This window comes from Corvus hawaiiensis, chromosome 17 (assembly GCF_020740725.1).
Source record: "Corvus hawaiiensis isolate bCorHaw1 chromosome 17, bCorHaw1.pri.cur, whole genome shotgun sequence".
Classification (NCBI taxonomy): Eukaryota; Metazoa; Chordata; class Aves; order Passeriformes; family Corvidae; genus Corvus; species Corvus hawaiiensis.
This window is the reverse complement of record NC_063229.1, coordinates 4,051,828-4,079,625: the sequence shown is the minus strand read 5'-3', so window position 1 is coordinate 4,079,625 and position 27,798 is coordinate 4,051,828. Positions and strand designations below refer to the sequence as shown.

The following is a 27,798-nucleotide window of genomic DNA, read 5'->3' as shown; positions in this document are numbered from 1 at the left end:
AGCAGAGCCTGGAGCCACTCTGGCCTCAGCAGGGAGTGGGATGTGCTGGGGCCAGGCACAGCCATGGGCACAAAGCCAGTCTCACAGCCACAGCACGTGCTGCCAGCGTGGCAGGGCACAAGCAGGCACACCTTGCCAGAAGTACTTGATGAAATATTTTTTTCCCTATAAAACACTCTTCACAATCCATATCAAGCCACCTGGCTCCTGGGCAGGATGTCAGAGCTGGCCAGAGCCCTGTCCCCCTGCCCATCCCAGCACCCTGTGGAGCCTGGGAGCCAGGAGGAAGAGGAGCTGGAGTGCAAGAGGGACTGAGGGCTCCTGGGCTGCAGCACCAGCCCAGTGCTCCCCCAAAGGCCAGGCTGCCACCCCCACACAGCTCCCCCAGGCAGCTCAGACACTGTCTTAGGAGCAGGATAAATAAATAAATTAACATGAAAAGAGCAAAGGAGCAAAACACTGGCAGGGCCGAGGGCAGGCAGCCCCCACAGGCCACAGGAGGGAAGGAGGGACAGGGAGGTGACAAAAGTGATGGCTGTGCCCAGGGCTCCACGTCCTCCCGCATGCTGATGGTGTCCTGGAGACGGCTGCCCCGGGTCAGTTGTTGTTCATGATCCACCAGGAAGCTGGGGAGAGAGGGAAACCAGGGAGGTGAGGGCTGTGTTAAACTGGGAATGGGGGTTTGGGGGGCAGGGATGGGGGACCTGAGCCTGCAGGTCTCTGGCTCTAAAGCACCCACCCCCACCCATGGCACGGCCTGGAGAGGGGTGATCCCCTGGAGCTGTGGCAGCTTCTGCAGGAGAGCACAGGGAATGTGGTCAGCAGGACTGGCAAGCCAGAAGCAGCACCAGCAGCACAGGGTTCAGTCCAAATTAACCCATCTTTGATGGACTAAATATTCTACAAGACCCTGAGGGGGTGCCTGGAAGCAAACTGGGGCTTGATATTGTTTCCAGTTCCCCACATCTGGTCACACTTCACGGGACCATGGGAACGTGCACATTCCCTGTGCTGGCCTCTCCCCTATCCCAGCCCTGCATGCAGCCCCTGGGACTGACCCAGGAGCACCAGCGCTTTGCAGAGCGGGTTCAGGGCTCAGGTGGAAAACAAACGAGGCACCAGGTGTATTTGGGACAGGTCTCAGCTCATCTGCTACCCGGGAAGTGTCCCTGCTCCTGCCTGTCCCCACTGCAGAGCACCCGTGGGCAGGGGACAGACCCCAGCTCACACAGCCAAACCTGCTGGGGACAACGGGTCTCACCCTGGCTTGAAAAACATTATTTAGGTCACCCCAAAGCAATCTTCTGCTTGGAGGGAGCCACGCTGCCTGCTCCTGCCCTGCTCCTGCCCTCTGCGGCACACCCGGAGCAGGACTGAGGCACCCTCACCTGGGAAGAGCATGGTGGTCAGCAGCTCCGGGGACTCCAGCAAGCTGAGGATGGACTGCTGGAAAGTCTTGCTGCAGCTGGACTGCAAGTGGCTGTAAAACAGGGTGTAGGGTCAGGGGGGTGTGGTGCCGGGACCCCCCCCTGCCCACACACAGGGACAGGGCAGCTTCTGCACCCCCCAGCACCAGCCCCTGCTCCTGCCCTGCTCCCCAAATCCTCTATCGGGGTGTTCACTCCCGGCGAGCTGCAGACGGCCCCAGGGCACACAGGGCAGGGCAAGGAGGGGGAGCAGTGGGCAACCCCCTTGAGCCCCCAGCACCCGGCCCCACACACGGACACTGTCCCACCTTCTCCACGAGGTCACATCCTGCCAGAACTCGTACAGGATGAAGCAGGCCTCGTCCGTCAGCTTGCAGGCAGAGACACTGTGGGGACAGAGAGACCCTGAGCCGGGGCTGGGCAGGCTGGCACGGCCCTGGCACGGCTCTGGCACGGCCCTGGCGTGAGCCTGGAGCGGCGTGGCCACACGTGCCCCAGCAGCCTGGGACAGGGGGGCACTGCTCTGCACATCAGCCTCACCACGAGGCTTCCAGAGCACAGTCTGGATGCATTCACAGTTTGTGAACAGCTCCAGGGGATCCCGAACCCAAATCCTGCTTCACAGCTCCCATGTCCAGGTGGCAGAGGAGCTTCACAGCTCCTGCACAGGTCTTTGCTGCTGCCCAGGAACCAGCACGTTCTGTGTTTTATTATTCCTTACTCATCCCTAGCACGGGCACAGCTCATCCTGCCAGCCCCTCGGAGGAGGTGTGTGGCACCTGTCACCCTTGACACGGGGGGAAACTGAGGCACGGCTGCAGGAGCTGAGCTCACAGCACAAACCCGCAGCTCTCTGCCCCCAAAGCGATGCTGTGCTGCCAGCGATGCTTCCCACATTCCCTCCTGCCACAGGAAACGCTGGGGCTGCCCCCAGCCCGTGGGAAGGTGGGTGGGAGGCAGCAGCGGGGTGCGAGTGCAGGGCCAGGGGAGCAGCTGCGCTCGGCTGCTGCAGCAGCAAGTCCAGCTGAGGACAAGCCTCTCCTCCAGCTGCTGCCAAGGGCTGCTGGAGGGGGCCAAGCCCCGGGGGGACAGCACAGCGTGTCACCCAGCAGCTCTGAGGCTCCCTGCTCCCACGAGGGGCTTCGCCATTCCCTGGAGTGAACCAGGCCCACGGAGTCTCCCCGGGCTCGGCTCCAGCTTTCCGCTCACGTGGAGAGCCAGCCCATGCAACGCCACCCCGCTGGCTCCACAAATAGCCCTGATGACAAAAACGCCCATCTATTCCAAAGAAAAAGCCTCCCATTCTCTCCGCTGCACGTGTCACAGCGAGCATCTTCCTTTTGTTTGCACTGAAAATGTGAATTTGTGCTGTTGGAAGTGAAGAGCTGAAAAATGACACTTGAAACGGGAACGGCACGAACATTGCCGGCTGCAAGCGGCCTCAAGTGTCCCGTGGGAGAAGGGAAGCAGCGCTCAGGGAGCAGCTGTGCCACCTCAGGGACAGAGCAGCAATGCTGGGGCAGCCTTGGCCTCACACAGGGTCAGCTTCAGGTGCTCCTGGCGGCTTCCCACACACTCCCCATAAATGAACGCCCTGCAGGAGCTCTGCCCTTGATCTTTCCATCACTTTCGAGTCCTTCGGTGCTGGAGGAGCTCGTGCATTCGCTCACAGGAACACGCCACAGCCGCTCCTGCTGGCGTAAACCTTCCCCACTCCTTGCCAGGCACTGGTTCTTACTGGGGTGATAGTGCAAGGACAGCGCTGCAGCCGTGACACGCGTCCTGTCTGCAAGGTCCGAGCCCGCCCGTGCCCTGGCCAGCACACAAAACACTCCATACAAACCCTTGCGTCCCCCAAGGGTGTTAAACCCCCCATTTCTGGGGGAGCCACCCCCCAAAGCACCCCCCAGAGCCCCCCACTTACTGCAGGCAGCTGCTGTGCCCGGCCGTGCCCTCGGTGTAGGAGCGGAACGCCTGCCGGAACTCCTCGATGCTGCTCGTGGCCACCGAGATCTGCCTCTTGGCCACCAGGATGTGCTGCCGAGGGACAGCGCGGCATCAGGGGCTGGCCTGTCCCCTCCTGCCCTCCCTGCTCCCACCCTGCTGTGCCATCCTGTGGCACCGCAGCGGCTCTGGCACCACCGTGCTGGGGACAACGGGGACACAAAGGGGCTTCTTCCCACCTGGACAGGTTGTCTTTACAAGGACCACACCAACAGGACATGCTCCATCCCCCAGTGGGGTCCTTTGGGGCTGCTGCAGTTCCCAGTGTGCTTCCCCCCAGCACAAAGGGGCTTGGGGACCCCTCCGCCTGGGTGTGTGGGCACTCAGAGCACCCCTGGGGGCTTTGGGCACTCACAAGCAGAGTGTTGCCTTCCCTGGGCTGCCTGTGGGCACTGCCTGGAGCTGTCAGGGACATGAGGGAGCTGCGTTTGTCTCGTGGCTGGCCCCACACCCGGCCCACAGCCCTGAATCCCACCCTGCTCCATCAGCCAGAGCTCCCCCCATGCCAGGGCACAGAAGCAGCGTGTGTGAGAGGAGGCACCTGCAAACCACGAGGACAGGGACAGGGACTTACTGCATCCTGGCCTTTGCACATGGCTTCGTCCTTCAGCGGCTCCAGGCGTGGGCTCTGCGTCAAACACCAGGGGAAAAACGAGGTTACTGGGAGAGCTCAGCAGCAGGAGGGGCTGTAACCCAGGGGACAGGTGGGCACCGCTCCAGGGACACTCCCTGTGGTACCTGGGGGAGGGCAGGGCTGTGCCCTGCTCATCTGTGGGGTCAGTGAGGTCCGACTGCCTCGTCAGCATCCTGGGGAAGCCAGGAGAGGGTCCCCAGAGGTGAGGGAGAAGGGTGGCTCTGCAGACTGCAGGGCTGGTGCGTGGATGCAGCTCTGTGACAATGCCAGGGCTGAAGAGGGGGGCTGCTGGCACAGGGGGGGTCTCAGCACTGCTCTGGCCATGCCCAGGTGTGGGGCAGTCCCAGCCACCCCCCTCGGGCACACACCTTGCACTCCAGCTTCTCGATGAGCTGCTGGAGCCTGTTGATCTGAGCCATCCACTGGCTGTTGTCCTCGACACAAACCCCTGCACGGCAAAGGGCACAGGGACGTCACCCAAAAAAAGCTCCGTTTCGTCATTGCAAAAGCTTGCTCAACACCTCACAACACAAAAGCTTCTAAACCTCTGATTTAATCCAAAAAACTGTTGGTTTTTTTTCTACTGAAACTTTTCCCACTGCCTAAGAGATACAACATCTCACAGGAGCTCCAGCTGGCATCTGGGTGAGATGCTCCAGGCTCCATTCTGGAGAAGCCCTCACTGCCCAGTGCTGCTGCAGATGTGGCACTTGGGGACATGGGTTAGTGGCGGCCTTGGCAGTGCTGGGGGAATGGTTGAACTCGACCTTGGAGATCTTCTCCCACCTGACTGATTCTGTGATTCTGTGCTGGTCCCACACTCCCTCCAGGCTGCAGCAGGGCACAAACAGCCCGAGGGACAGCAGGTACCTGTTGTCAGCATCCCAGAATAGGGGTCTGTTGGGGACAGGCAGACGTTCTTCTGTCCCCTGCGCCCACACCGCCTCCCTGACCTCAGGCCAACCAAAGTCTCCGATTTCTTGATGTCCTTTCTGGAATTTAAAAAAAAAAAAAAAAAAAAAAAAAAAAAAAGCAACAGGAGGGGTTGAAGTCATTCCTAGAGGTGCCAGCTCCGCTGGGGGCTTGGAAAGGGCAGATCTCGCTCCCGGCTGTCCCTCCCAGTGCGGGGGATGGGGACAGGGGGACCAGCACGTCCCACCCTGTTACCTCTCCCGGCCCGCCTGCTCCTCCACGGTGTCCACGGCGCACTCGAGGGACGCCTGCAGGGACTGCAGCTGGTGCATGGTTTCCCGCAGCAGGAACCGGGTCAGGAACTGCTCCATCTTCGAGGAGGTCTCGTACCTCTGGGGCAAAGGGGAGAGGATCTGTCAGACACCTCTGCCTCTGCGCAGGGGCACACCTGGACAGGGGTCCCTGAAGTAAACCAGATGGGGTGGATTTCAATCAGATTTTTTAGTTATCACTAAAAGTGATGCTTTAGGGCAGAAGTGATGCTGGAGGGCAGAAGAACCCTCGGGGTGCACTGCCTGTGAGATCACAAGGGGAATGCACGCATGGTTCCATGAGCGCTCCGGCCCCAGCACCCCCAGCTCTGGCCCCAGCACTCCCAGCTCTGGCCCCAGCACTCCCAGCTCCAGGAGCCGTGGAGGAGGGCAGATGGACACAAGCCACAAGGTAAAGAGCACCTTCAGGGACAGCCCCCAGCCCCAGGGAGGGCTCCAGGGCCGGCACAGCATCCCTTGTGCCCCCCACTCACACACTGCTCTGCTCACTCCAGGGCTCTGGCACAAGGCTGGGAGCCTGTAGTGGCCCCCCAGGTGCTGGCAGCTCCTTCCAGGGACCCACCCACCACTGGCACGCCCGGGCAGGGCTGGCTTCATGCCCTCTCTGCCCAGGGAGATAGCGCCAAGCCTGTCTGCTTCCATGAGAGCTTCCCTGATGAATTTCTGATGTGTGCTTACACTGGGGCGTGTAAAGGTGGCTCCAGAGGGGCGCATTAGAAGCTCTGGAGAGAATGAAGAGGTCACCTGGCCTAGAGGGTGCCCAAATAGTGGGTCAAGAGGAACACCATGCCACAGGACTAGGTCTGGGAGGCACAGAGAACTGGGGAAGTGCCGGGACACACACAGAGGCACCCCGAACTCCTTCCTTTCTTTGCTAGCTGGGATCACAGATCCTCTTGGCTCCTCTCCATGTGCTATGGGCTCTGCTGGCAGCAGCATTCATAGAATCATAGGATGTTAAGGGATTGAAATGGACCTTAGAGATCATCCTGTTCCACCCCCTGCCATGGGCAGGGACACCTTCCACTGTCCCAGGCTGCTCCAAGCCCCGTCCAACCTGGCCTTGGGCACTGCCAGGGATCCAGGGGCAGCCACAGCTTCTCTGAGCACCCTGTGCCAGGGCCTCCCCACCCTCACAGAGAAGAGTTTCTTGCTAATAGCCAACACAAATTTCCCCTCTTTCAGTTTGATCCCATTCCCCCTTGTCCTGTCACTACAGTTCCTGAGGAAGAGTCACTCTCCCTGCAGCCCCTTCACACACTGGGAAGGTGCTGGGAGGTCTCCACACAACCTTCTCTTCTCCGGCCCCAAGAGCCCCAGCTTTCTGAGGGGAGGTGCCCCAGTGCCCTCAGCAACTTCATGGCCTCCTCTGGACCTTCTCCAACAGTTCCATGTCCTTCTTATGCTGGGGAAACACAACCGTGCACAGTACTCCAGGTGGGATCTCCCAAGAGCAGAGTGGATGGGGAGAATCACCTCTTCTACCTGCTGGCCACACTCCTTTGGCCACAGCCCATTTGGTCCAACCGCTCAACTTTCCTGTCCAGTTTTCACTTGCTTCCTTAAAACCACCTGAATTTCTGTCCTTGCGCTGTTAGAAAGTCTCCGGGGATGGAGACAAGGTACCCAAGGAGGGATGCTCAGCGAGACAGGGAGCGAGGAGACAGAAGGGAAGGCTGTGACGTACCCAGACACTTCCAGAGCAGACACTGCTGTCCTCCAGTGGGGTTGATCCAGCCTCCTTTGCAGAGCACCTACCTGAGCCTGGTTTGCCCTCACAAGACACCTCTTGTCTCACTGCAGGCTCTTCCCCTGTGCCCAGCATCCCTGTGGAGCGCCAGCCATGCTGAAGCCTGCAGTGGTCATAGACAGCGGCAGCCACTTCACCCGGGGGGGCTTTGCTGGCCAGGAGCAGCCCCAGTGCGTGCTGAGGACCGTGCTGGTGCATCCCCACAGTGCCCAGCAGCACCTCCCTGCCACCGAGAGCACGGGCGGCTGGGCCGCAGCACCCCTGTCCTACCCCCTCAAGTACGGCGTCGTTGAAGACTGGGATGCCATGAGAGCCCTGTGGAGCCACCTCTTCTGCTGCTGCCTCAAAGTGCCCCCAGAGGAGCACCCGGTGCTCCTGGCCGAGTCCCCGTCCTGCCCCGCCGCCGACAGGGAGAAGGCGGCCGAGGTGCTGTTCGAGGGCTTTGGGGTGCCCGCCCTGCACGTGGCCAACACCGGGTTCCTGTCGCTCTGCGCCCACGGCAGGGTCACCGGGCTGGCCGTGGAGGCCGGGGCAGCAATGTCCCACGTCACCTCTGTCTGCGGGGGCCGGACCCTGAGGAAGGGCAGCCGCTGCCTGGGGGTGGCCGGCGAGCAGCTGTCCAGGCACCTGCAGCGGCTGCTGCTGGAGAGCCCCAGGGAGCCCTCGGTGCTGCAGGCCCTGACGAAGGCGGCGCTGACCCGGCTGAAGGAGCAATGCTGCTACGTGTCCTTGGACTACGAGAGAGACCTCTGGGAGAGAGGGTCCCATCACCCAGCCAGATTCCAGACGCCCGATGGGCACTGGATAACCCTGGGCAAGGAGCGCTTCTGCTGCCCGGAGCCGCTGTTCCAGCCAGAGCTGCTGCACCACAGCTGCCCCGGGCTGCACCAGCTGGCCGGGCAGAGCCTCCAGTCGGTGCCTGACCACGCCAGGAGGCACATCCTGGGGAACATCGTGCTCTCAGGCGGCTCCTCCATGTTTCCTGGCTTTCCCGAGAGGATGTGCTTGGAGTTGAACCTGCTTTTCCAAGGCGCAGGCGTCCACGTTGAGGTCCTGGCAAACCCCAAGCGGGGCACAGCAGCCTGGGCTGGGGGCTCCATGGCAGCCTCACTCACGTCCTTCCAGCACACGTGGATGACAAAGGGCGAGTACCAGGAGCACGGGGCCGAGTACGTGCACACAAAATTCCAGTAGAGAGGTGGCAGCCATCCCCCGCTGTCACTCTGCAGGAGGAGTGACTCCGAAACACTGCCCTGCTCCGGGCACAGCTGCAGCAGCGGTGACTGAGCAGCTCCTGCGCCGCTGCACGGGTGCACAGTCAATTAAAGAGCCCCAAAAGAAACAAAGTGCTTCTCACTGACACTCCAGGTTATTTCCTATCCACCGTCTATCTAACAAGGGTGTGGCCCCTAGGGCTGGAAAACAATCGGGGCTCATGCTGGGGATCCAGGCTATGCCGAGTGTCTGGTCTGGGTACATTTAGTCAATCCCAAGGCTCCAGGCTGCATTTTCCAACAGGAAATACAGCTGCCAGGATGAGGAAGGGGCCTTCTCCAGCTGTCAGCACTGCAGGACCCCCAAGGGGAGCCACGAGTGCTGGAGGAAGGAGCTGAGCAGGGGAACGTCCACACAGCACCTGCGCTGCAGCCACTTTACTACGGGAGGTGATTTCTCATCCTGGCACTGGAACAGGTCAGCACTGGGTAAGAAAAATGAGCTGAAAACCAGGGAACTGCATTCACTCCTTGCAATTTTGGTCTAAAGGTCATTTGGTGCTCCAGGGAGCCGATTCAGCTCCCTGAACAGGCATTTTCTCACCTGCCTTTGCTGCTGCCTCGCTGAACTGACTCAGCTCGGCAGATGATTAGAAAAGGATCCGAGGGTGCAAAGGAAGCAGCTGGGGAGCACAGCCCAGCTGTCACAGCAGACTCCTGTCCCCATGGGCAGCCCCATGCCAGCTCCTCAAGGGACACAGAAACCACAGGATGTCACCGTGAGCACTGAGAGAGACAGGACCAGCAGTGGGAGGTCGGGGAGGGAGCCTCCACACGATGCAGAGGGCTGGCTGCTCCCCAGGAGCATCCACCAGGAGAGGTCAGCCCCTTTCCTCGACAAGACGAGGAGACAGACTGGAGCAGCATCCTTACCTTCCCCACGGTGTCCTCGTGTGGCCCCAAGGCTGCAGCACCTGCAGCCAGGCTGCCCTCACCCCCCCAGGCTCCATGAACCATGTCCAAAATCATGTCCAGCAATGCTACCCCACTACTCGGGTCAAATATTTCCAATTCCTGCTGTGTTTCTCTCCAGCACACAGAGGATCTGGAATTCCAGAAGCTCTGCACAGAAGGATTTCATTGTAACCCTTCCACTGCTGGTGTCAAAGAAGGGGGGCAGTGGGGAGGGTCCTGAGCCCCTCATGGTTTTCTGGCTGCTCTGTGCTACCAGCCCAGTCCAGGAGCTGTATCTGACTGGGCTGGATGGGAAGGGGAAAGGGAAAGGGAGTGGAGATGATGGATGTTCATCCCCCAAGCTCTGGGCTCATGCTGGAGTCAGCAAAGGATGGTCACAGCTCCCCCCCCCCCCCCCCCAGCACCAGGGGCTAGGGGTTTTTATCCCTGCTGGAAAATGAATCTCATTTTCCTGCCTCAGGAAGAGGATGGCAGCAACACTGACAAGAAGCAGCTGGAAACTGAGTTCCAGCTCTGCATCTCCAGCCTCTCCCAGCCAAGCACCTCACCTGCCCCAGGAATGGAGAGCTCACGGCTGGGGACCCCTGCCCACCCCTTCCCCTCCTCATCCCAGGGTGTGCAGGCACTAAAATCCCTGCCAGCACTGCCTCTCTGTGCCCACCCAACTCCTGCCAGCCCGGACACACATTCCCTGCTTGAAGGGGAACAGAGACACTCCAACCTCCCCAGGACACAGCTGGAGTGAGTGAGTCCCCAGGGGGGCACAGCAGGTACATTATTCACCCACCACACAGCCCTGCACAGTCCGTTTCACTACCCAAAATCCAAATGCTGCCATCCCTCTGGCCACACTGAGGGCCCTTCCCCTCTGCAGCTGTGGGGTGAATGAGGTGTGCTGCCACCTCCCAGGTGTCCTGCCAGCCCTGCCACAGCCTTGGCACACGGATGCTTCCCCTCGTGTGGGGGATGGATTCTTCTCCCCGAGCACATCACTCCCCTTCCCAGGGCCAGGCTCTGGGATAAGCACCAGCCCAGCACTGCCCACGCTCTCAGCTTCCACCCTGAATGGCCTAACTCCGTCCTCCACGGATGGAGTTTTATGGCAGGAGCAGAGCTGCTCTCACCAACACCACGTTCAGCCTGCCCCGAGCCCCACAGCTCACCCAGGTCAGTCCCTACACCCCAAACACATGGGCACAGGCACCAGCGTGGGGTGACAGCCCCCAAAAGCCCACTCCCAGCCCAGGGCACGCTGTGCTTGGAAGGGACTCAGCTGCAGAGGGTCCCACGGGGACAAGGCAGCACTGACAGCTGCCTCCTGCCTCTCGCCTCGTCAAACACAGCACGCCCAGGGGAACGTGCTGCAGACAAGGATGCAAACAGCCATCCCTCAGGAGAGCTCCAAATGCTGCTTCACCTTCTGCATCAACTTGGAAAATTTCATGCCAGGGGAGAGAAAGAACTGAAAGTCCGGCCCCCACTGCACACCTCGTTTTGGGGCAAAAAACCAAAATCCTCTCATCAGGTGTAGCACAGAGGTCAAGCCCTCTGTTGTCAGAGGTTCAATAAACTCACCAAGCACAGCGTTTTCTGCTCATGGCGAAGCCCCATGGGGAGTCACAAAGGAAATAACTCAGCAAGCAGGAGACAAGGAATTCTGGTGGTGCACTGGTACTTCAGCTCTGTTTACCCCGATGAAAATCACCAAGTTGCCAAGAGCTGCTACAATTCTGCTTTTGAGGGGTTTTATTGGTTTCTTATGATGATAGTTAGCTCAGGACAGAATGGAAGGGGTGGCCACATAATTCCTGTCAAAGGATAATAAGGCTGCCTGGCTTGGAGAGGTATTTATGTGAGGGTTTGCAGTGTTTGCTCACTGGGAAATGGAAAGATTTTAGCATACAGGCTCCCTGTGAGAAACATCAGACTGTTTTCTGAGGTATTTCCACCGCTCACTTCCTACCCTGATGCAATTATATTGCAAACATGAAGTCCAGCCACAAAATAAGGGGTAAGCAGCATACTACAGCACAGCTATCATGTTCTATTCTACAAATAAGTGGGAATGACAGAATTTGGAGGAAAAACCCTCTCTTCTTGACAAGGCATATTTTCTTTAGCATGTTCCTACCAGCCCAGCGAGGAAGGATGGAGGCATGGGAACCCCTAATGGTTTGGTTTCCTCCTGCTGACCTGTAGAACCATAAAAACAACCATGAGCAGGTTTGCTGCTCACACACACACACACACAGAGCTTCCTGCAGTAACTGCAGGCCCACAGGACAAACCCAGCTCGTACTTCCCACACTTTATCCCAGGGTTTATCCTGACAAGGTGCATGGGAGCAGATCGAGGAGCTTGCCAGCCAGGAGACAGGCCAGTGATCCATGCCAGGTATCCTGGCCCGCAGTGACAAGCAGAGAGCTGGGAATATTCGATACCAAAAAGGCTTCTGGCAGCTCCCAAATACACCCACAGCACATTCCCTCTGAGCTTCAGTTTCCTTATTTCCCTCCTTGCTGTAGCTCACTGGCATGGTCTGAGCAATCCCCCACGGAGCTGCCCGGGCTCTCTGTCTGTTTTCCTGCTCATTTTCACATTTCCAGCTGGGGGTCCCTGGAGGATGCAGGGCTGAGCAACGCCGTGGCTGCAGCAGTGAGGAACTACTGGAGATGGATCATGCCCTAACTAAGGGATGCTGTGGTGAGAGGCAGCTCAAGCAAGAGATTTCCTCCTTCTCCTAGCCAGCCTGGGCATCACTGCCTTCTCCAGAGTGAGGCAAAGTCCTCAGAAATACAGCCTGGGAAGAACAGGCAGGGACTGCAGATCCTTCAGCAGGGCTCTTCCAGTTTTCTCAGTGCACAAGCAGCTCCCTGGGATGAAAATTCATCTGGTTCTTCCATGAGGCTGCTCTCTCTGCCGAAGTGGGGCTCTCAGACCTCAGAGAGGTGTTTGAACCAAAAGAATTGAGGGGCAGGTGTAATTTGGGAAATCTGTTCTCTGCCCTGGCTCACAGAGGTGTGAGCTTTGGCTAAAATCCAGCCCATTAATCCCATAATAACTCAAGCCCGAGTCCAACTCTGGAAATACAAATGTGGGAATATATTCAGGTCCCAGCAGGTAGGAATGCAGCATTTATCATCTCTGGCAGCAGTGGCAGGTATCCCACAGCTCTGCAAGAGCCCTGCCCACTCCTGCCTTCTCCCCAGCTCCGAGCCCAGCACAGCAGGGGAGTGCAGGGAGATGATTCCCAGCAGGATCAGTATCTGCCCTGGGGCACATCAGGGCTGGGATCAGAGCACCTGATCAGCACAGGCCTCCCCTGGGTGAGAGCAGTGCTGGGAACGCTGGACTGCCCTGGCTCTGGGCAGATCCAAACAGGTGGAGAAATGAGTCCATCGAAATTTGTTTCAACAGGAAAAACCTGCTTCTCTTTTCCAGGGAACACCGGTAGCACCAGAAACTACGGAATGAAGGAATGCATCACACCAATACAGTGACTGTGCTGTCCTTTGGAGAAACGCGTGACTACACACATTCATTATCCAAAAAAACAGGACAGAAAGGAACTGAAATAAAGCACAGCTCTCTGGAGAGGATTCCTCCTCTCCCTCTGGACTTGTATCTAACAGCTGTGGGTGGGGCCAGGGACCTGAACCAACGAGAACATGCATTTTCAAGAGATTCCCTCTCCTAGCATGAAATTTCTCCACGTTCAGGGAGACGCTGCTGAGGCTGGCTCTGGCCAGAGGAAAGCTCAGAGAGGGACTGAGACACTGCAGAGGCACAAACACCACTTTGATAAGTGTGGGACTGACCCCCCTTTTCCTCTCTGTCAGAGCAGTGTTCACACGGGTGATACCCCTCATCTGCTTCGAGCAAAGCACCGAAGGCACAGAAAGGGTCTTCCCACAGCTCAGCACCAGCCCAAGCACACAGCTAAACCATTTAACCTATTTCAGGTACAAAGGGGGCTGCTGGTCCCTTTCCCCACTGTCTTCATCCCGACGCTGCCCAGCACAGCCGGGGGCTCGGAGCTTGCCCTAATTAGCAGCTTCCAATCTGCTTCCCACCAGCACAAGCTGCGGGGAGAGGGAGGGAGAGCATTCCCGCAGGGATGGACGCTGCACCAGGCTGGGAGACAGGGAATTGCAGCGCTGCCCCTCTCCTGCAGCCGGGATTTGGTGCTGGGAGCACGGGCTGGGCTCAGCACAAGCTGCTGGGGGGTCCCTCCAGAGCAAGATCAACCCTGCAGTGCAGATTTTGAGCCACGCTGCTGGATGGGAAACGCTTTGGTTTGGCTCAGAACTCAACACGGACTCTCGGGGATGCTCCCAGAAAGTGTCCGTGGGCAGGACCCTCCAAGGAGCTGCTGGAACAGCCACTGCCAGAGCCCTGCAAGGAGGGAGATGATGTTTCCAGAGCACAAAAGCTTTGGATTTACCCTTGTCCTCCTCGGGCTGGGCTCCCCATCCTCCAGGCTCTGCCCCCACACGCGGACAACCCGAGCACGCCCAGGCACCCCCTTGATTTGAGGGGTTTGCTGCCTCCGACCCCCAAACCTCACACTAAGAAGCAGCTGTGCTCACCACAGCTCCAATTTCACGCCCACCTGCCCGCCGCTGGTGCCGTCCTTACCAGCTTGGTTTTGTCCATGGCTGCCAGCACCGCAGCGTTGAGGGTTTCCAGGGCGGAGAGCACGTTCCTGTATTCCCCCAGGTACGCCGAGAAATAATCTGGAGCACGAGAGAACACCATGGTCAGGCTCCTGAGCACCTCCATCTCTGCCTCCCCTGCTCCTGCTCCCCACACACAGCCCAGAGCTGCAGGGGGGGCATTCCCTTCCCTTTCCAGAATCATTCTCCCACCTGGGCTGAAATGAAAAGTCCTTCCTTATCCCCTTGGGAAAAGCACCTCTGTGCTAGGATTCAGGCACAGGGACTGCCGCTGGCAGCCAGTCCTGCCCGGCTCAGACACACACAAGCCCCACCACACAGATCCTGGGGAGGGGAAGCTCTCCAGGGCAGGAACATCTCCTGACTTACCACACAACTTCTCCGTGTCCACGTTACTGCAAGAAACACACAAAAAAGCTCCTGTTAGATAGTGGGGCTGGTGTGGGGGAAACAGTGGTGGTGACCAGGGGTTTGGGGGCTTGTCTCGAGTCCCAGCAGATTTACTGCTTGCTCACGTATTTTCAGAAGGGTTTAGAAAAATAAGAAGCTGCACAGGTTCAGAGCCAGCACCTCTGCTGCAGGGGCTGAAGGAGCAACAAAATCGGCTTCACCAACATCTCCTGGAGCTGGAGTGTGCTGGGAAAGCATCTGTGACAGCAGGGTGAGGTTGGGATGGAGATGCCCCACACCCCTGGCTGGCAGCCCCATTTCTGAGCCCTGGAGCTGCTTCTTCAACCCAACCTCTTCCCCCAAAGATGGGAAGCATCCAGCCAGGGCTCCCTCCTTGTTTATCCTTGACCTCAACCCAGCTCCTCCCCGTGGCACCAGACGCCCTCCTCCCCCAGCTGCTCCTCCTCCTCTTCCCTGCCCTCAGAGGCCAGGTGGTGTGGGGCTGCCTGGAGGCTCCCGGGGGGCTGGATGGCTTCACAGCCCACCACAGCGGTTTTTCCTGCCCTGAAGGTCATTAAAGCAGGGATCTGGCTCCAAAAACCTGGAGGCAGAGGCCAGGCCCCCACCCCTTTTCACTAACAGAGAGCACGGCGCTGCAGAATCCACCCTGGCATCCCTGCAGGGCTTGGCCAGGTCCCTGCTGTGGCTACTAAAGGTGCTGCTGGGGTGGGGAGGGAGAAGGAAATGTTCAAAAACAGGCACAGGTTTTGGGGATGGGTTTGCATGGTGCTGTTGGATCGGCTCAGGCAGCCAAAGCCACAGAGGCAGAGCTGCTCACGATGCCCAGCATCACCCAGAGCCTGCAGGGACAGACCCCAGGATATCATTGATTCAAATCAGCCTCTGCTCAAAGCATCCTGCTGCCTCAAAATCCCCTAGATGGTTACAATCATTTTTAATCCTGATTGGGAAAGTAGAAGAGAGACCAAAAGAGAGCTTTTTAAGTGTTTAAGTGCTGTCACACATGGAGGAACCAGCGGTACCTGGAGTTTGCCAGGCTCCAAGCACAAGGAATGCTGCAGTGCTGCTGCCCAGGGGGTGTGAAACCACGGCCACATCACCCTGCCCCCCTCTGACACTGCTCACAGGGCAAAGGGACAAAAACACCCCCGTGTAAAATTAGAGGACAGTGTGCAAAGTGTCCAAAATTCCATTTACGGTGAAATAATTAAGGCAAAATCTTCCTACAGTTTTTCCCAAGACATCAAAGACTGGATTCTGCCTCTCTCTTTCTTCTGGGCTTCCACTTGGTGCACTTTAGCAGCAGGCAGTAGTTCAAAGCACAGGAATATTTTGGTGTGAGGGGTGGCAGAGCCAGGGCAGGGGGACTGCAGCCCCTCTGCTCCAAAACTGCATCTGGAGCCTCTGCAGGCAGCAGAGAGGGGCAGGGTGAGGCTGGGATCCGGCTCAGCTATTTTAAACACACAGGAGCTGACTTAGGCAGGGCTCTGCGCACTGACCTGGCACTGCAGGCACTTTTTTAAGTGGATAAAAAATCCGTGTTTCCCTCGAGACTCAATACAGATAAACCTGCAAAGCCACAGCCCCTTCCCCTGGCAGCTCCTCTCCATCCAACTTTGCTGGTCCCATCTCTGAGCAGCTCTGCTAGACAGAGACACTGGGGTTTGGAGCACCAGTGTACACCGGAAGAAGGTTTAGCTCCTTCTTAATTGCTCCCCTTCATTTCTGGCAGCTGCCTGGAGCCTGCAGAGCTGCTGCAGTGCTGCAAGAGCCCTGGCACTGCAGCACCCACAGCCCAGCCTGTCAGACCTGTGCCCAGAGCTGCCACTGCAGGGAGCCACTGGTTCTCAGCTGAGAGAAGGGTAAAAGTCACCGAAGAGGGGACATGGACACCTCCTGCACACATTACCCAGGTATTCGCACTGGTCCCAGTGAGCACCTGGGGCTGGGACTGGTTTCAGCAGGAACAAGGAGCCACTAGCTTAACCCACTGCCAGCCCCCACCTTGGTGCCAGCAAGGTGAGACGAAGAGCTGCCATCAGCTCCCACCCTGTGGCTTCTAAGGAGAGGCCAGAGGTTATTGATAACTCTTTATATGTCTGTTTGCTGCTTAAAGAGAAATGTTAACTAAACAATCACTAAACCACTAAACACTGAACCAATCAACGACATCTTGTGGCAAAAATCATCCCTCTGGGAGCTGTCCAGGGGAAGATCTGCACCCTTCCCTTCCTGATGCAGCCTGTTCCATCAGCAGCCCTGCGTGGGAACCTCTCCCCACGTCCCTCAGCCTGCAGCAGCCCCCAGGGCACAGGCAGGGGCAGGACAGAGACCAGCAAGCAAACCCCAGGGCTGCTGGTGCCATTCTCCTGCTACCAGAATTCCCACAAAAAGCCAGGAGGAGCTCACGTAAAGGACGTGCACACCAAATCCTGACCCATTCTGCAGGGCTGCCAGGGGCAGCAGGCTTTTCTCTGTTCCTCTCTGCCATTCCCACTCCAAGAGAAGAGCCATCCTCTGCCTCCAAAGCACTCCTGAGACTCTCCACATTTCCCACAGCCGTATTTTGACTGTGCTCAAACCACTGATTAACTGTAATTAAGCCTGAACTGATGATGAAGGATCTTGTCATCATTATGCTGTTGGGATTTTGTCAGAATGTGCCTGGAATTTATGCAAGAAAACAGCAATCAGCTGCAGAAAAGCAGACGGGAATTTTTTTTTTTATTTTTATCATTTATCATGTTGGGAACCTCCACTGCCATCACAGATCTGGTTTCCAAACCTTTTTTCATGTGACATGGAGTGTTTCAGTCACTCTCCATCATCCAGGGACTGGCAGATGCTGTGGCTCTGAGGCTCTGAGTAAAGAGAGGGGAGGGGATTCACTGGAATCCCTTCTTCCAGAGAATCACAGGCTTGAGGTTATTTCCACTGAGAGACTTGAAGAGCCACCAGGTCAGCACTTCCAACCCTTGTGGCTCCAGGTCAAAGGCTCTGAGCAATCTGCACCCAATTCCTGAACACTCTCATGGAAAGATGGATTTTCCAGACCTGATTTTTCCAAATCTCCCCAAGAGGTGCAGGACAAAAATGTCTTGGGGTGACCTGATCTTGTATTCCCTATCGCTGCACTATGCCCAGAAATTAGTATTTACACCTTTCTATGCTTTTAAACTGAGCCTGAGTGGAGAGAGATAAAAACCCTCAAGGACACAGACAGAGATAACACATTCTCGTTCTCGGCATTTTTTTTGGCTTCTGCCTTCTGCTGCAGTAGAGAGGAGCAGAGAGGCACCCTGCTTGCTGCTTCAGCCAGTTTTTTGGGTTTTTTTTTTCCCTCCAGAGAGCTGAACTTGTTTTTTCTTGGAATTTCGGATTTTTTCCCTTTTTCTGCTTGATTGCTTCAACCTCAGAGCACATCGGGAGGACTTTCCACCGGGCATAGAGGGCCTGGCCCTGGACCAAGCCCCAGCTCCGAGGAGACCAAAGGGAGGACTCTGACACTTTCCCAGGTTTTTTCTCCACAGCGGGAGATTTTATTATTTAGCATTATTTTCCTTCTCCCATGTGTTTGTTAAATAAATAGTTTTTATCTCTTTCACTTTCCTTCGAGGAAAAAGTTTATTTTTTTTCCCAAACCTGGCAGGGGAGGGGTGGTTTGGAACCTGCCTTCTCTCAGAGGATATATTTCTAACTTTGGCCAAACCAGCACAACATAAAATCCAAACACCACTTCCATGGGCAGGATTCACAGTGCAGGCATCCAGCCCCTGCAATACCACAGCGTTCAGTCCAAAGCCCTTTGTAACCAAATCTCCATGAACTTGTCCCAGTGACACCCTGGGATCTGCTGTTATCCTGGTGACACCCCGGGATCTGCTGCTGTCCCACCCAGCTGGCCTGCAGATGGACACAGAGAGCAAACCACACAGTGTAACTCTCCAGATGCTTCTGGATGCAGTTTGGAGCTCTCATCCCTCCAAAACCATCAGTCTCTTCTCATCCAGGCATTTCAGTGGATGAAAATGCTCTTTTTTCAGGAAGATGAACCTTCCTGTGCCACTGCCAGAGCTGGTGTGGAGCTCTGGACCAGCCAAGCAAAACCATGGACCTGCTGTTGTACCAGCTGCCATGCAGAGCTGAGTGTGGTTTCAACATGAACTTTTAAATGTCACAGAATTAAAGTGAGGGGATACTTTATGCCAAAGGAACCTTTTCCTGAAATGCAGAACAAAAACAGCCTCATGTGGAGATGTAGAATCTGAAGTGACCCCACCAGAGGTGTGGGATGCACAGGCCCCAGCGTCCCACCTGAGTGCTGGGGGGGTGGGAGGTGGAAAGAGGAGAGCGTGGGGCTTTCTGGAGGGAGAACAAGTACTGTGGGAGAGCTCTGAAATATTCCTCTCCCCAGCTGTCAGCTCTGGGGCCCAGGGGAGGAGCTGCACATTCCAGCGATGGGTGAGGGTCAGGATGGGTCTGGGCAGTGCTGGACACGTAGAGGGCCTGGGAATGAAGGTCTCTGTTACTGTCCCTCCTCGGGTCAGGCTGGCAGGGACAAGGAAACACAAATTCCAGCCTAGACCTGACAAACACAGCACCAAATGCACCTGCTGGGTTAAGGGTGAGACTTTCCCATCATCACAAAAGCTACGGGACATGAAAGCAGCACAGCAGCTCTGTCTGTAGAGCTTGTAGCTGCTTTCCAGCTTTGGAACACCCTTGAACCTGGCAGCAAATTTTGGCCAGCTCTCTAAAATATGAAGCTCCTGCCAGTGCAAGGCAAGCCCAGGAGAGAGGGGCTGTCCAGCCCCCCACCATGGGGACATCAGGGCACCAGCACAGCCCTCACATGACGCCAAATCCCGCACACCCCAAACCCGGTGTTTCCTACATTTGCTGGAAGCCACTGAAGGCAGGAATTTGGAAACAGCTCTGTCTGAGGGCTCCTTCTGCTCTTGGTGGCAGGAAGAGAACAAAGACCCAGCGCTCATGCCCTGCTAATAGATGTCACCAGCTTGATGCTGCCATTGCCACATTGCCATAGCTACGGCACCCTCGTTACGGTAACGAGCTGTGGGGGCACCGCTGCAGCCACGGCTCCCCTGGCAGCACAGGCCCCTGTCAGGCCAGCTCAGCTGCTCCAGACAGATGGAACGAGCCTGACCTGAGGGCAGGAGACCTTCCCTGTTCAGTTTTGAGCTGGGTTAAAGCTCCCAGCTTGGCTCCCAGCTTTTCCAGGGAAGTTGTGACTCCAAGATCACCCCAAAAATGGAGCAAGAGGAAAGGAGCATTTCCAGAAGAAAGGGAACACTCGCTGCCAACTTCCTGGGATCACAGCCCAAAGAGACAGAGACGTTTTCAGGAGACACCACCTGCTGCCCACATCCATGAGCCCAGCTGGCAGGACAGGCAGCAATGGGCAGCCAGGCCCCAAGGAAAGCAGCACAAGGCTGCCCACACCTGCCCACTTCTCTGCCCATCACTGCAGTGGGAGCTAAACCCAGCTCCAACACCTTCGGGAGTCCATCATTCCCACTGCCCCGGTCCTGAGCGGATAATGACGCTGGGTGGCTGCTCTTGGTGGCTGCTCTTGGTGGCTGTTGGCATCTCAGGGCCTTCTGTGCCACTGCCCTGGCTCCCTGCAAAGCGTAAATTTCCTCGCCCTGCTGGGAACCTGCACCCTGGCCAAGGGTGTCCGAGGTGCAGGAGATGCTTCCTGGGCTGCTGGGGAAGCGGCACGAGCCAGAGCCAAACCTGCCACCTGGACGGGCAGGAAGCTGCAGCCTCCTGTCCCCCAGCAGCACCCCAATGTTTGAACAGAGCCCAGCCATGCAATTCAGCAGCACCCAGTTCCTCCCAGTGCCAGGACAGACACGCCCATAGCAGCCAGCCGGGCAGATGGACCCCAGCGAGGCCAAAAAGCACCCAAAAAGCTGGGATGAGAATCCCAACTGAGCCCAACAGACTCCTCTGGATACCACCACTCATGAGGAGACCAGAGCTAAACACAATTCCTTCTCTTGTTCTTTGGGGCTTTCTTTTTTTTTACAAGTAGCTGGCCTAAATTCCCTGTTACATGCACCGGGCCCACTTGTGTGGAAAGCAGCTCTTATGTAAGTGAAAAGCAGCTCCCTGTGTCAGCACTGGCAAAGTCTGGGACTTTGCACAGTCTGTGCCTTGTCCTCACACCACCACACGCCCCTGCAGACACACAACCTGCTCCATGGGCTGGGTATTCCTGGAATACATCTTCCAAACTGAAAAAAAATGGCATTTTCAATGCTTGCTTGCATTCTGGAACCGCAGTAAATCCGATTGCTGCTCCCAAAATGTCTGACTGCTCTCAGCACCAGTGCTCGCTGCTGGTGTTCAATGGGTTTGAACACCTGCCTGTGGCAAGAGGTGGGTTTATCTTACCCCGACTATTTATCACACCCGCCCCCAAACGTCCTCCATCTCCAGTCAGGCAGTTTTAGCTTCTCCTGCGTCTCCTCCGTGCCACCACGGTACTCACTCTGAGTGACGCCTGTCAATGCCGCTGAACAACTCCCACAGCTCCTCCGAGCTCAGGATGCCATCAGCAAAGTAGTTCTTGAACTCCTCAAACGACAGCTTCCCATCATCTGCATTTAAATAAAAAGGAAGAATAATTATATATCTGTGGAGAGCAGCATCCCGGCCCCGGCGAGCCTCCAGCGGGTGCGTGGGATGGCTGGGCGTGTTGTGCATGACAATTACAGATATCTCCCTGAAAGCATGGCCCACCAGCCCAGCAAAACACTGGAATTGCAGGTGGGAATTTCAGCCCTTTCCAAAAGCCCCCTTTGCTGTGTTCTCAAAAATGCACGCAGCCCGTCCAAGAACAAACGGCACAGCGAGGGCAGCATCGGTTTTCACGGCAAGAAAATGCTCTCCATTGACTCAAGAGCTTTTTCCTTCCTCTCTGTGGAGGACTTCAGCTCCTGGGCTGCATTGAGATCTGCAATAAAAGCATCTCCTAGAGCCTCCAAGCCACCATGAAGGAGAAGAGCCCAAGAGAGTGTGGGAAGCCTCAGGGAGACCACTTGTGATTTTGGACCTCTTGGTTTATGGGCGCTGAATTAAAAACTGGGTAGCAGAGCCTAACTCCCAAATGCCAGAGCTCCAGGGGCACCCAGAACCAGGATCACCCTGTAAAACCCTGGACTGAGCATGGAGACAGAACCAATCCTGTGAGGGACAGAGCAGAAGCCTGACAGCCCCTGGGCCAGGAGAAGGGCTTGGAAGGGGCTGTGCCCTGCGTGGTGCACGGATGGGGAATTGGGGGAGCCCATTCCCCAGCCCCTGGCCAAGCCCTGGGATCCAGGTGAAGCAGAAAAGCATTTTCCTCCCTCCCTCTCTCCTTCAGCCAAACCTCCCAGTGGGAATGAGCCACATGCTTCAGCCAGAGCCAGGCAGGGAGGGGGAGGCAGCAGCAGGAACAAAGCACTCACCGTTCTTGTCGGCTCGCCGGAAAATCTGCAAGACAAAATACAACAGGGCTCAATGTGGCAGCAGAGAGAGAAGGGCATCTGAACAGTGAGCCTGGCAGCACCCAGCACCATGGAATATCACCTCCAGGAGCTCAGGGAGCCGTGGAGAAGCCCCAGCTGTTGGGACTGCACAGGCTGCTCCAGGAAATTCTCCTTTGCCAATAATTAAACCCATTTCTTGCCTCTAATGCACAGAGCCCTTGGCCGAGCGAGCCCAGCACTCACATCGAGCACCTTTTAGAGAACACAGAGACGAAGCAGAAAGGACTTTGCTACATCCTTGTGATAGCAACTGTTTAATTTTTCAGTCCATTTATATGAAGGAACATTAAGTATAAACCCACTCCATAAGGAAGCACTTTGTGCAGCACCAACACTCAACCACCTGCACCGAGCAGCAGCTCCTGCCCTGAGCTTTGCAACCACCCCTCAGCACAGCCCTTCCTGCAGCACCTCGGCGTGCACACACACCGTAATTAATTATTAATGAATTAATTAATCTGTAACATATTCTGCCACAGAGCACAGCTGGAGAGCTGCTCCAGTTCAGGGTCTCAATGCAGGCTCCCAACCACGAGGCTCCTGCCCATGACCCAGGAGAAAGCTGGGACTGCTCATCCCTGCCGGGATCTGTTTCACCAGTAATTATTGGAAGGTCTGGGGCTCACTCCAGTGAGGAACAGCATCACTTCCGAAGCCTGGGAACGTTTTCCCAGACCAAAACATATGAGGTTTTGTCCAGCACATCATAATGGAGTCAAGGACAGAAAGTTGTCTATGTGGCAACTCTCATTTATATCATCCTGGGTGATGAAGAAATCTGCAGGTCTGAAGAAAGATTAGGGAAGAAAAAGGGCCGGGAAAGGAGACAGAACTTTTGTTTTCTTGGCCACAGCCTGCCCCGGAGCAGGCAGAGGCACCGCTGCCCCCTCCGCCCCCGGCTCCTCCTGCACTGCCCACCACCAGCCCTGCTGCGTGTTCCAAGGCTGCAGACCCCCATCCAGGCACCAAAATCTCCCTGAGAAACTGAGGTAAAGTAAGAGCTGCCCAGGAAAACCCCCTAAGCCTCTGGCTTGCAGGTGGGCAGAGGCTTTTCTGGTGCTGGAGCTCCCTGGGTCCTTCCCCGTGACCGAAAGCAGGAGCAGGGACAGCTCCTTGGAGGATGCTCTTCTGAACAAAGCGAAGCGAGCTCCTCCTGCCCCGAGCTGCTGCAGGGCCCGGAGGCTGCTCTGGGCCCAGCAGCATTAGGTAACCATCCCCCCGGGATTCCAGCCAGCCTGGCTGCTTCCCTGGCAGGAAAGCAGGGCGGGCACTCCCTGAGCACCACACAGGACGTGGTGGATGCACTTTGGAGCTGAGATAGGAGCCTGCAGCTCCCAAACAGTGGCGATTTCTCTGGATTTTAAAGCAGAATGGGTTCCTTGTGGGGTCTCACGGCTGCAGGGGCAGCACCTGTGGGTCTCACTTGTCTGTGCCACCCTGCCAGGGACTCTCCATCAAGGGAGAAGCTTCGTCCTGCAGAGCTCTGTGTCATCAGAGGGACGCATGGCTCATGCAATGAACCTCTATGGCTCCAGATGTCACGGAGGCCACCTAGCTCATCCCACGGACAGTCAGGTGTCACCCAGGCGCTGGGTGCAGATTGGAGCGAGGGCAAACATTTCCCACTCACAGGCTGGCCTTGCTCAGCAGGGTTTATCTGTGGGCTCAGAGGGAGAGCACAATTCCAGGGAGGATCCCCTGGGGATGAGAAGGTCTCTAACCCGGGGTGAGCCCATCCTGGGTTCAGCAGGAACCTCAGCAAACAGAGTGGATGCCTCTCCCTCACACACAAGGCTCACTGCTCCAGCAGGGAGTTACACGAGCCAGTGCACACACGACAGCTGCCTGGAGCTCAAAATAAACGTGGCACAAGCAGGGAGCTGTGAGAGCCCCCCGAGGCAAGGCCACGTCTGCTCCAGAGCCCCTGGGAATGGCAGGGCTCTGCACTGCCTGGGGCGAGCCCGTCCCTGGCTGACCCCAGGACCCAGTTCCAGCCAAGCACAAACAGCACAGAGCCACTTCCATGCTCCACAGGGCGAATCCTGGCCCCTCCCTGGGCACAGGCACATGCTCAGCGACGGCAGGTGAGCGCTGCTCCCAGTGCGGACAGCAGTCCTGGGACAAAGCCAGGGAAAAGTGATGCAAAACCAAGCTGGGAATGGGATTAGGTCTGCGTGGGCTGCTGGAGGGCCCTACAAGCAATCCCTCTCTTGCCTCAGGGCGGACCGGCAGCCTCAGAAGCACAGGGACACTGCCTGGAGACCGGGATGTTTCCCTCAGCCCTTGGGCTTGGGTCCCGAGCAGCCGCAGCCTCACCCAGAGCCTGCAGCCGCAGCCACGCTGGGACTGAGGGAAGCGGCACCGAACCAGCATTTATTTGCAGGATGAGCCCCACACGCACCCCGGGAAGGAAGGAGATTGTAGGATTTCCCCCTGCCTGCAGGTCTGGAAGCAACCGCGGCTGCCAGACAGGCAGCCAGGGACAGGCGGCTGCTGGGGAGGGATAGCTGCCCTGGGGACCGACCCACGGCAGGCTAAGGCAGGCTGCAGCCAGGCACCGGCATAAACGCCGTCCTTCCCGAACCTCCCGTGTCCCGGGAGGGGAGCGAGCAAGCCCCGGGCACCAGCCTGGGGGACAAATCTCGCCGAGGCTTGAGATGCTGCACAGGGCGATGGCAGCACTGCGGCTCGTACCGCGCCTGCAGCGAAGCGTCTCAGGCAAAGCCCTCCTCCTCCTCCTCCTCCTCCTCACTTCTCCCAAAGGCAGGAGGTGTGCAGGTAGGTCCCAGGGGAAGCAGCAGCCACCGGGATCTGTGGTGGGCAGCGCTGCCGGGAAGGCAGGCGGGGGTCCTGCCCTGCTGCCGTGGGATGCTCACCCCCACAAGCCTGGGGGGCAGCTGGACACCGGCCAACTGCCCAGACCCAAAAGTGCAGAGATTAAACTCACCCTGCCAAGCTCTGAAGCAAAGCTGGGAGCAAAGGAGTCACAGGGTAGAGGAAGAGAAGCCGTCAGAACCCGGAAAGCAGCTGCTAGCGTTGTTAACATTTCCCATTTTAATTGCCTTAATGACACCCTGAGGGATAGATGTGCGACTCAACGAGTGCCCTGAGGAGCTGAGCTGGAACACAGCTGTTACTACCCGCCCCCTCCTGCCCATCTTCCCTCAAGTAATTAGTGCGGTTAATGATGCTGCCTGGAGAGCCCTGCAGCCCGAACCCCCCCAGGCAGGAGAGAGACCCTGACCCCCAGCTGGAAGCTGCGAGCAGCGCCACGGCCGAGGGAGCCGCGCTTCCCAGCGCCTCCCCGGGGATGCCAGGAGGTCTTGGACTGGACCAGACGTGGCAGTGCTGCCCAAGATCTGCTGTTCCCCTTCTCTGGGATGGACTGGGACACGGGGGTGAACGTGGATCGGCACAAGACGGAGATGGCAGCTGGGAGATGACAGCTGGCACCGACCTGGGCTGTGCAGGTGCCGGGGCACCACCAGCCCTCATCCTTAACCCTCGCTGGCTTTCTCTTCCTCAGTCCTGCGGCAGGGCAGGGGCAGCACCTCTGCCCCCACATCTCCTTGGTCCACAGGGTGACTTGGAGCGCAGTGGTGCCGGACACTTGGGAATGCCAGGGCTCTCTCACCAGGGAGATTTGGGCGCTGTCCACCCGACCCAGCTCACGGAACACAGCCAGGAGCAGGGGGGCCGAGCATCAGTGCCACCGGCCCTGAGAGATGGCCGGGATGCAGCCGCCTCCCCCAGAGCCCCGGCGCGGCCGTGGCCTGGAGGGGACGCGGTGTGGCAGGAGGAACTGTGCCAGCATCTCTGAATACAAAGACAGCCACCGCCTGCATCTTCAACTCCTCCGTGCCACCCGCAGCCGCCAGGATGCCTGGGCGACCTCCAACCTGCACGGAGCATCCTCCTCCACAATCCCGGCGCGTCAGGAGCGGGCAGGGACACGGGCTGCATCCGGGGGCTGCTGGATCCCATGGCTGTGAACAGCTCCAGGGAACCTTGCACAGCGTTCTTGCCAGACACAGCTCCCGCTCCAGGAGTCATGACAGCCAGCTCTGGGTGAGGCGTGGGCTGTTTCTAGCCACCCAGAGGCCCAGCATTCAGCCGAAGGACACGACACCATTATTTAAGCCATCACGACCATGCACAGCTCCGGCTTGGCATGGCCGCAGAGCCTCTGGCGCATCCCTCGGGCCGGTTCCTCCGGGACCAGGCGGGAAGGAGCCTCACCCCGACGCCCACACGTGCCGCGGCTCCCCGAGGGGAAGCACGGCGGCCCCGGGGCTGGGCAGGGCTGCGGGGGTCCCGCCCGCGGTACTCACGTCGTGAAAGATGGGCAGCGGCTGGCGGTGGGGCTTGGGGCCGCGATCTGCTGAGAGCAGGCACACGGCCAGCAGCTCGGCACACGACATCATGGTCCCGCCGGGTGCGGGTGCTGCGGGCAGCGAGGGCGCGGGGCCGTGGGCAGCGGTGCGGCGCCGGAGGGTGCAATGCCTTAGGGCGCCGTGCGGAGCCTTGGGACGCCGTGCGGTGCCGCAGGGCACGGTGCGGTGCTGTAGGGATGGGTTCGGTGCGGTACCGCGGTGCGGTGTCGTAGGACGCGGTGCGGTGCCGTAGGGCACGGCTCGGTGCGGTGCCGTAAGGATGGGCTCAGTGCCGTAGGGATGGACTCGGTGCCGTAGGGATGGACTCGGTGTGGTGCTGCAGAGATGGACTCGGTGCGGTAGCAACGGCCTCGGTGCGATAGGGATGGGTTCGGCTCTGTTCGGTTCGCCAGGGATGGTTGGGCTCGGTTCGGCTCGGCTCGGCTCGGCTCGGCTCGGCTCGGCTCGGTTCGGCTCGGCCCGGCCGGTGCCGTGCGCAGGTCGCGCCCGCCGGTCCCGACTCAGCCGAGCGGCTCCGCCGCCCCAGCCAACTTTGGCTCCGCGGAGGGCCCGCCCCCGTCGCGATCCGATTGGTCGCTGGCCGTGATTGGCACCCAGAACCACCAATGTGCTTGGAGGAGGGGAGAGGGGCGGGGCGGCGCTGGGTCCCGGTGCCCGGTCGCTGCTTAGGTGGTCCCAGTTGCACCCAGTACAGCCCAGTGTGCTGCCATCCATGGGTTGTGTGACCAGCCCTGAGTGTCCCAGTGTGACCATAGGTTTCAGTGTGGCCAGTGTTGGCTCCACAGTAGCCCTGGTTGCCCCAGTTGATCCCAGTGTGGCCACAGGTGGTCTCAGTGTTGGCCCCAGAGTAGCGCTGGGTGCCTCAGTTGGCCCTAGGGTGGCTCTAGTCTGGTGATGGATGGTCCCAGTGTGGTCATTGTTGACCCCACCGTAGCCCTGGGTGCCCTAAGTGAGGCCTCAAGTGGTCCCAGTTTGACCATGGGTGCTCCCAGTGTGGTTGCTGTCGGCCCCACTGTAGCCCTGATCACACCAATGTGGCCCCAGTTGGTCCCAGCTGAGCCATGGGTGGTCCCAGTGTGGTTGCTCTTGGCCCCAGGATAGCCCTGATTGCCCCAGTTGGCCCTGCAGCTGCCCCACTTTGACCATGGGTGGTCACACCTGGCCCTAGCATAGCCCTAGTTGTCCCACTGTGGCTCCAGTTGGCCCCAGTTTGACCACAGGTGGTCCCAGTGCAGTCGCTGTTGGCTTTGGGATAGCCCTGGTTGTACCAGTTGGCCCCAGTTTGACTACAGGTGGTCCCACTGTGGTTTTGGTGGCCCTGGAGTGGTCCCCTGACAGTCAGGGTGGTTCCAAATGAGTTCCTGGGGATGCCAGCTCCTCCATGCCCACTGTGCCAGGCAGCCTTTGCTCTGTGCTGCTTCCCTCCGCAGCAACCTGCCAGGATCCTGGTACCTCCAGAGGTGTGAACCCCCCTCCCACCCCAGCAGGCTGGGGAAGATGAGGAGGAGGAGCT

The 27,798-nt window shown here is 58.1% G+C and overlaps 1 protein-coding gene across 2 annotated transcripts; it reads right to left on the bottom strand.

The window, feature by feature from the left end:
• Positions 1-142: 142 nt before the first annotated feature.
• On the bottom strand, positions 143-26,798 carry NECAB3 (N-terminal EF-hand calcium binding protein 3). 2 transcript variants are annotated; one of them, XM_048321667.1, is made up of 14 exons: positions 26,570-26,798; positions 26,223-26,466; positions 21,811-21,835; positions 20,853-20,961; positions 14,294-14,319; positions 13,887-13,984; positions 5,233-5,369; positions 4,936-5,057; positions 4,434-4,513; positions 4,006-4,059; positions 3,352-3,464; positions 1,736-1,813; positions 1,389-1,480; positions 143-626 (listed from the first exon to the last, which is right to left on the bottom strand). In XM_048321667.1, the coding sequence occupies exons 2-14, from the start codon at positions 26,313-26,315 to the stop codon at positions 598-600; spliced, it is 1,056 nt and encodes a 351-aa protein (XP_048177624.1). In that variant the 5' UTR covers positions 26,316-26,466; positions 26,570-26,798; the 3' UTR covers positions 143-597. The 2 variants fall into 2 exon arrangements, with proteins under 2 accessions (XP_048177624.1, XP_048177623.1); XM_048321666.1 differs by having other exon boundaries at positions 26,223-26,798.
• Positions 26,799-27,798: the final 1,000 nt, after the last annotated feature.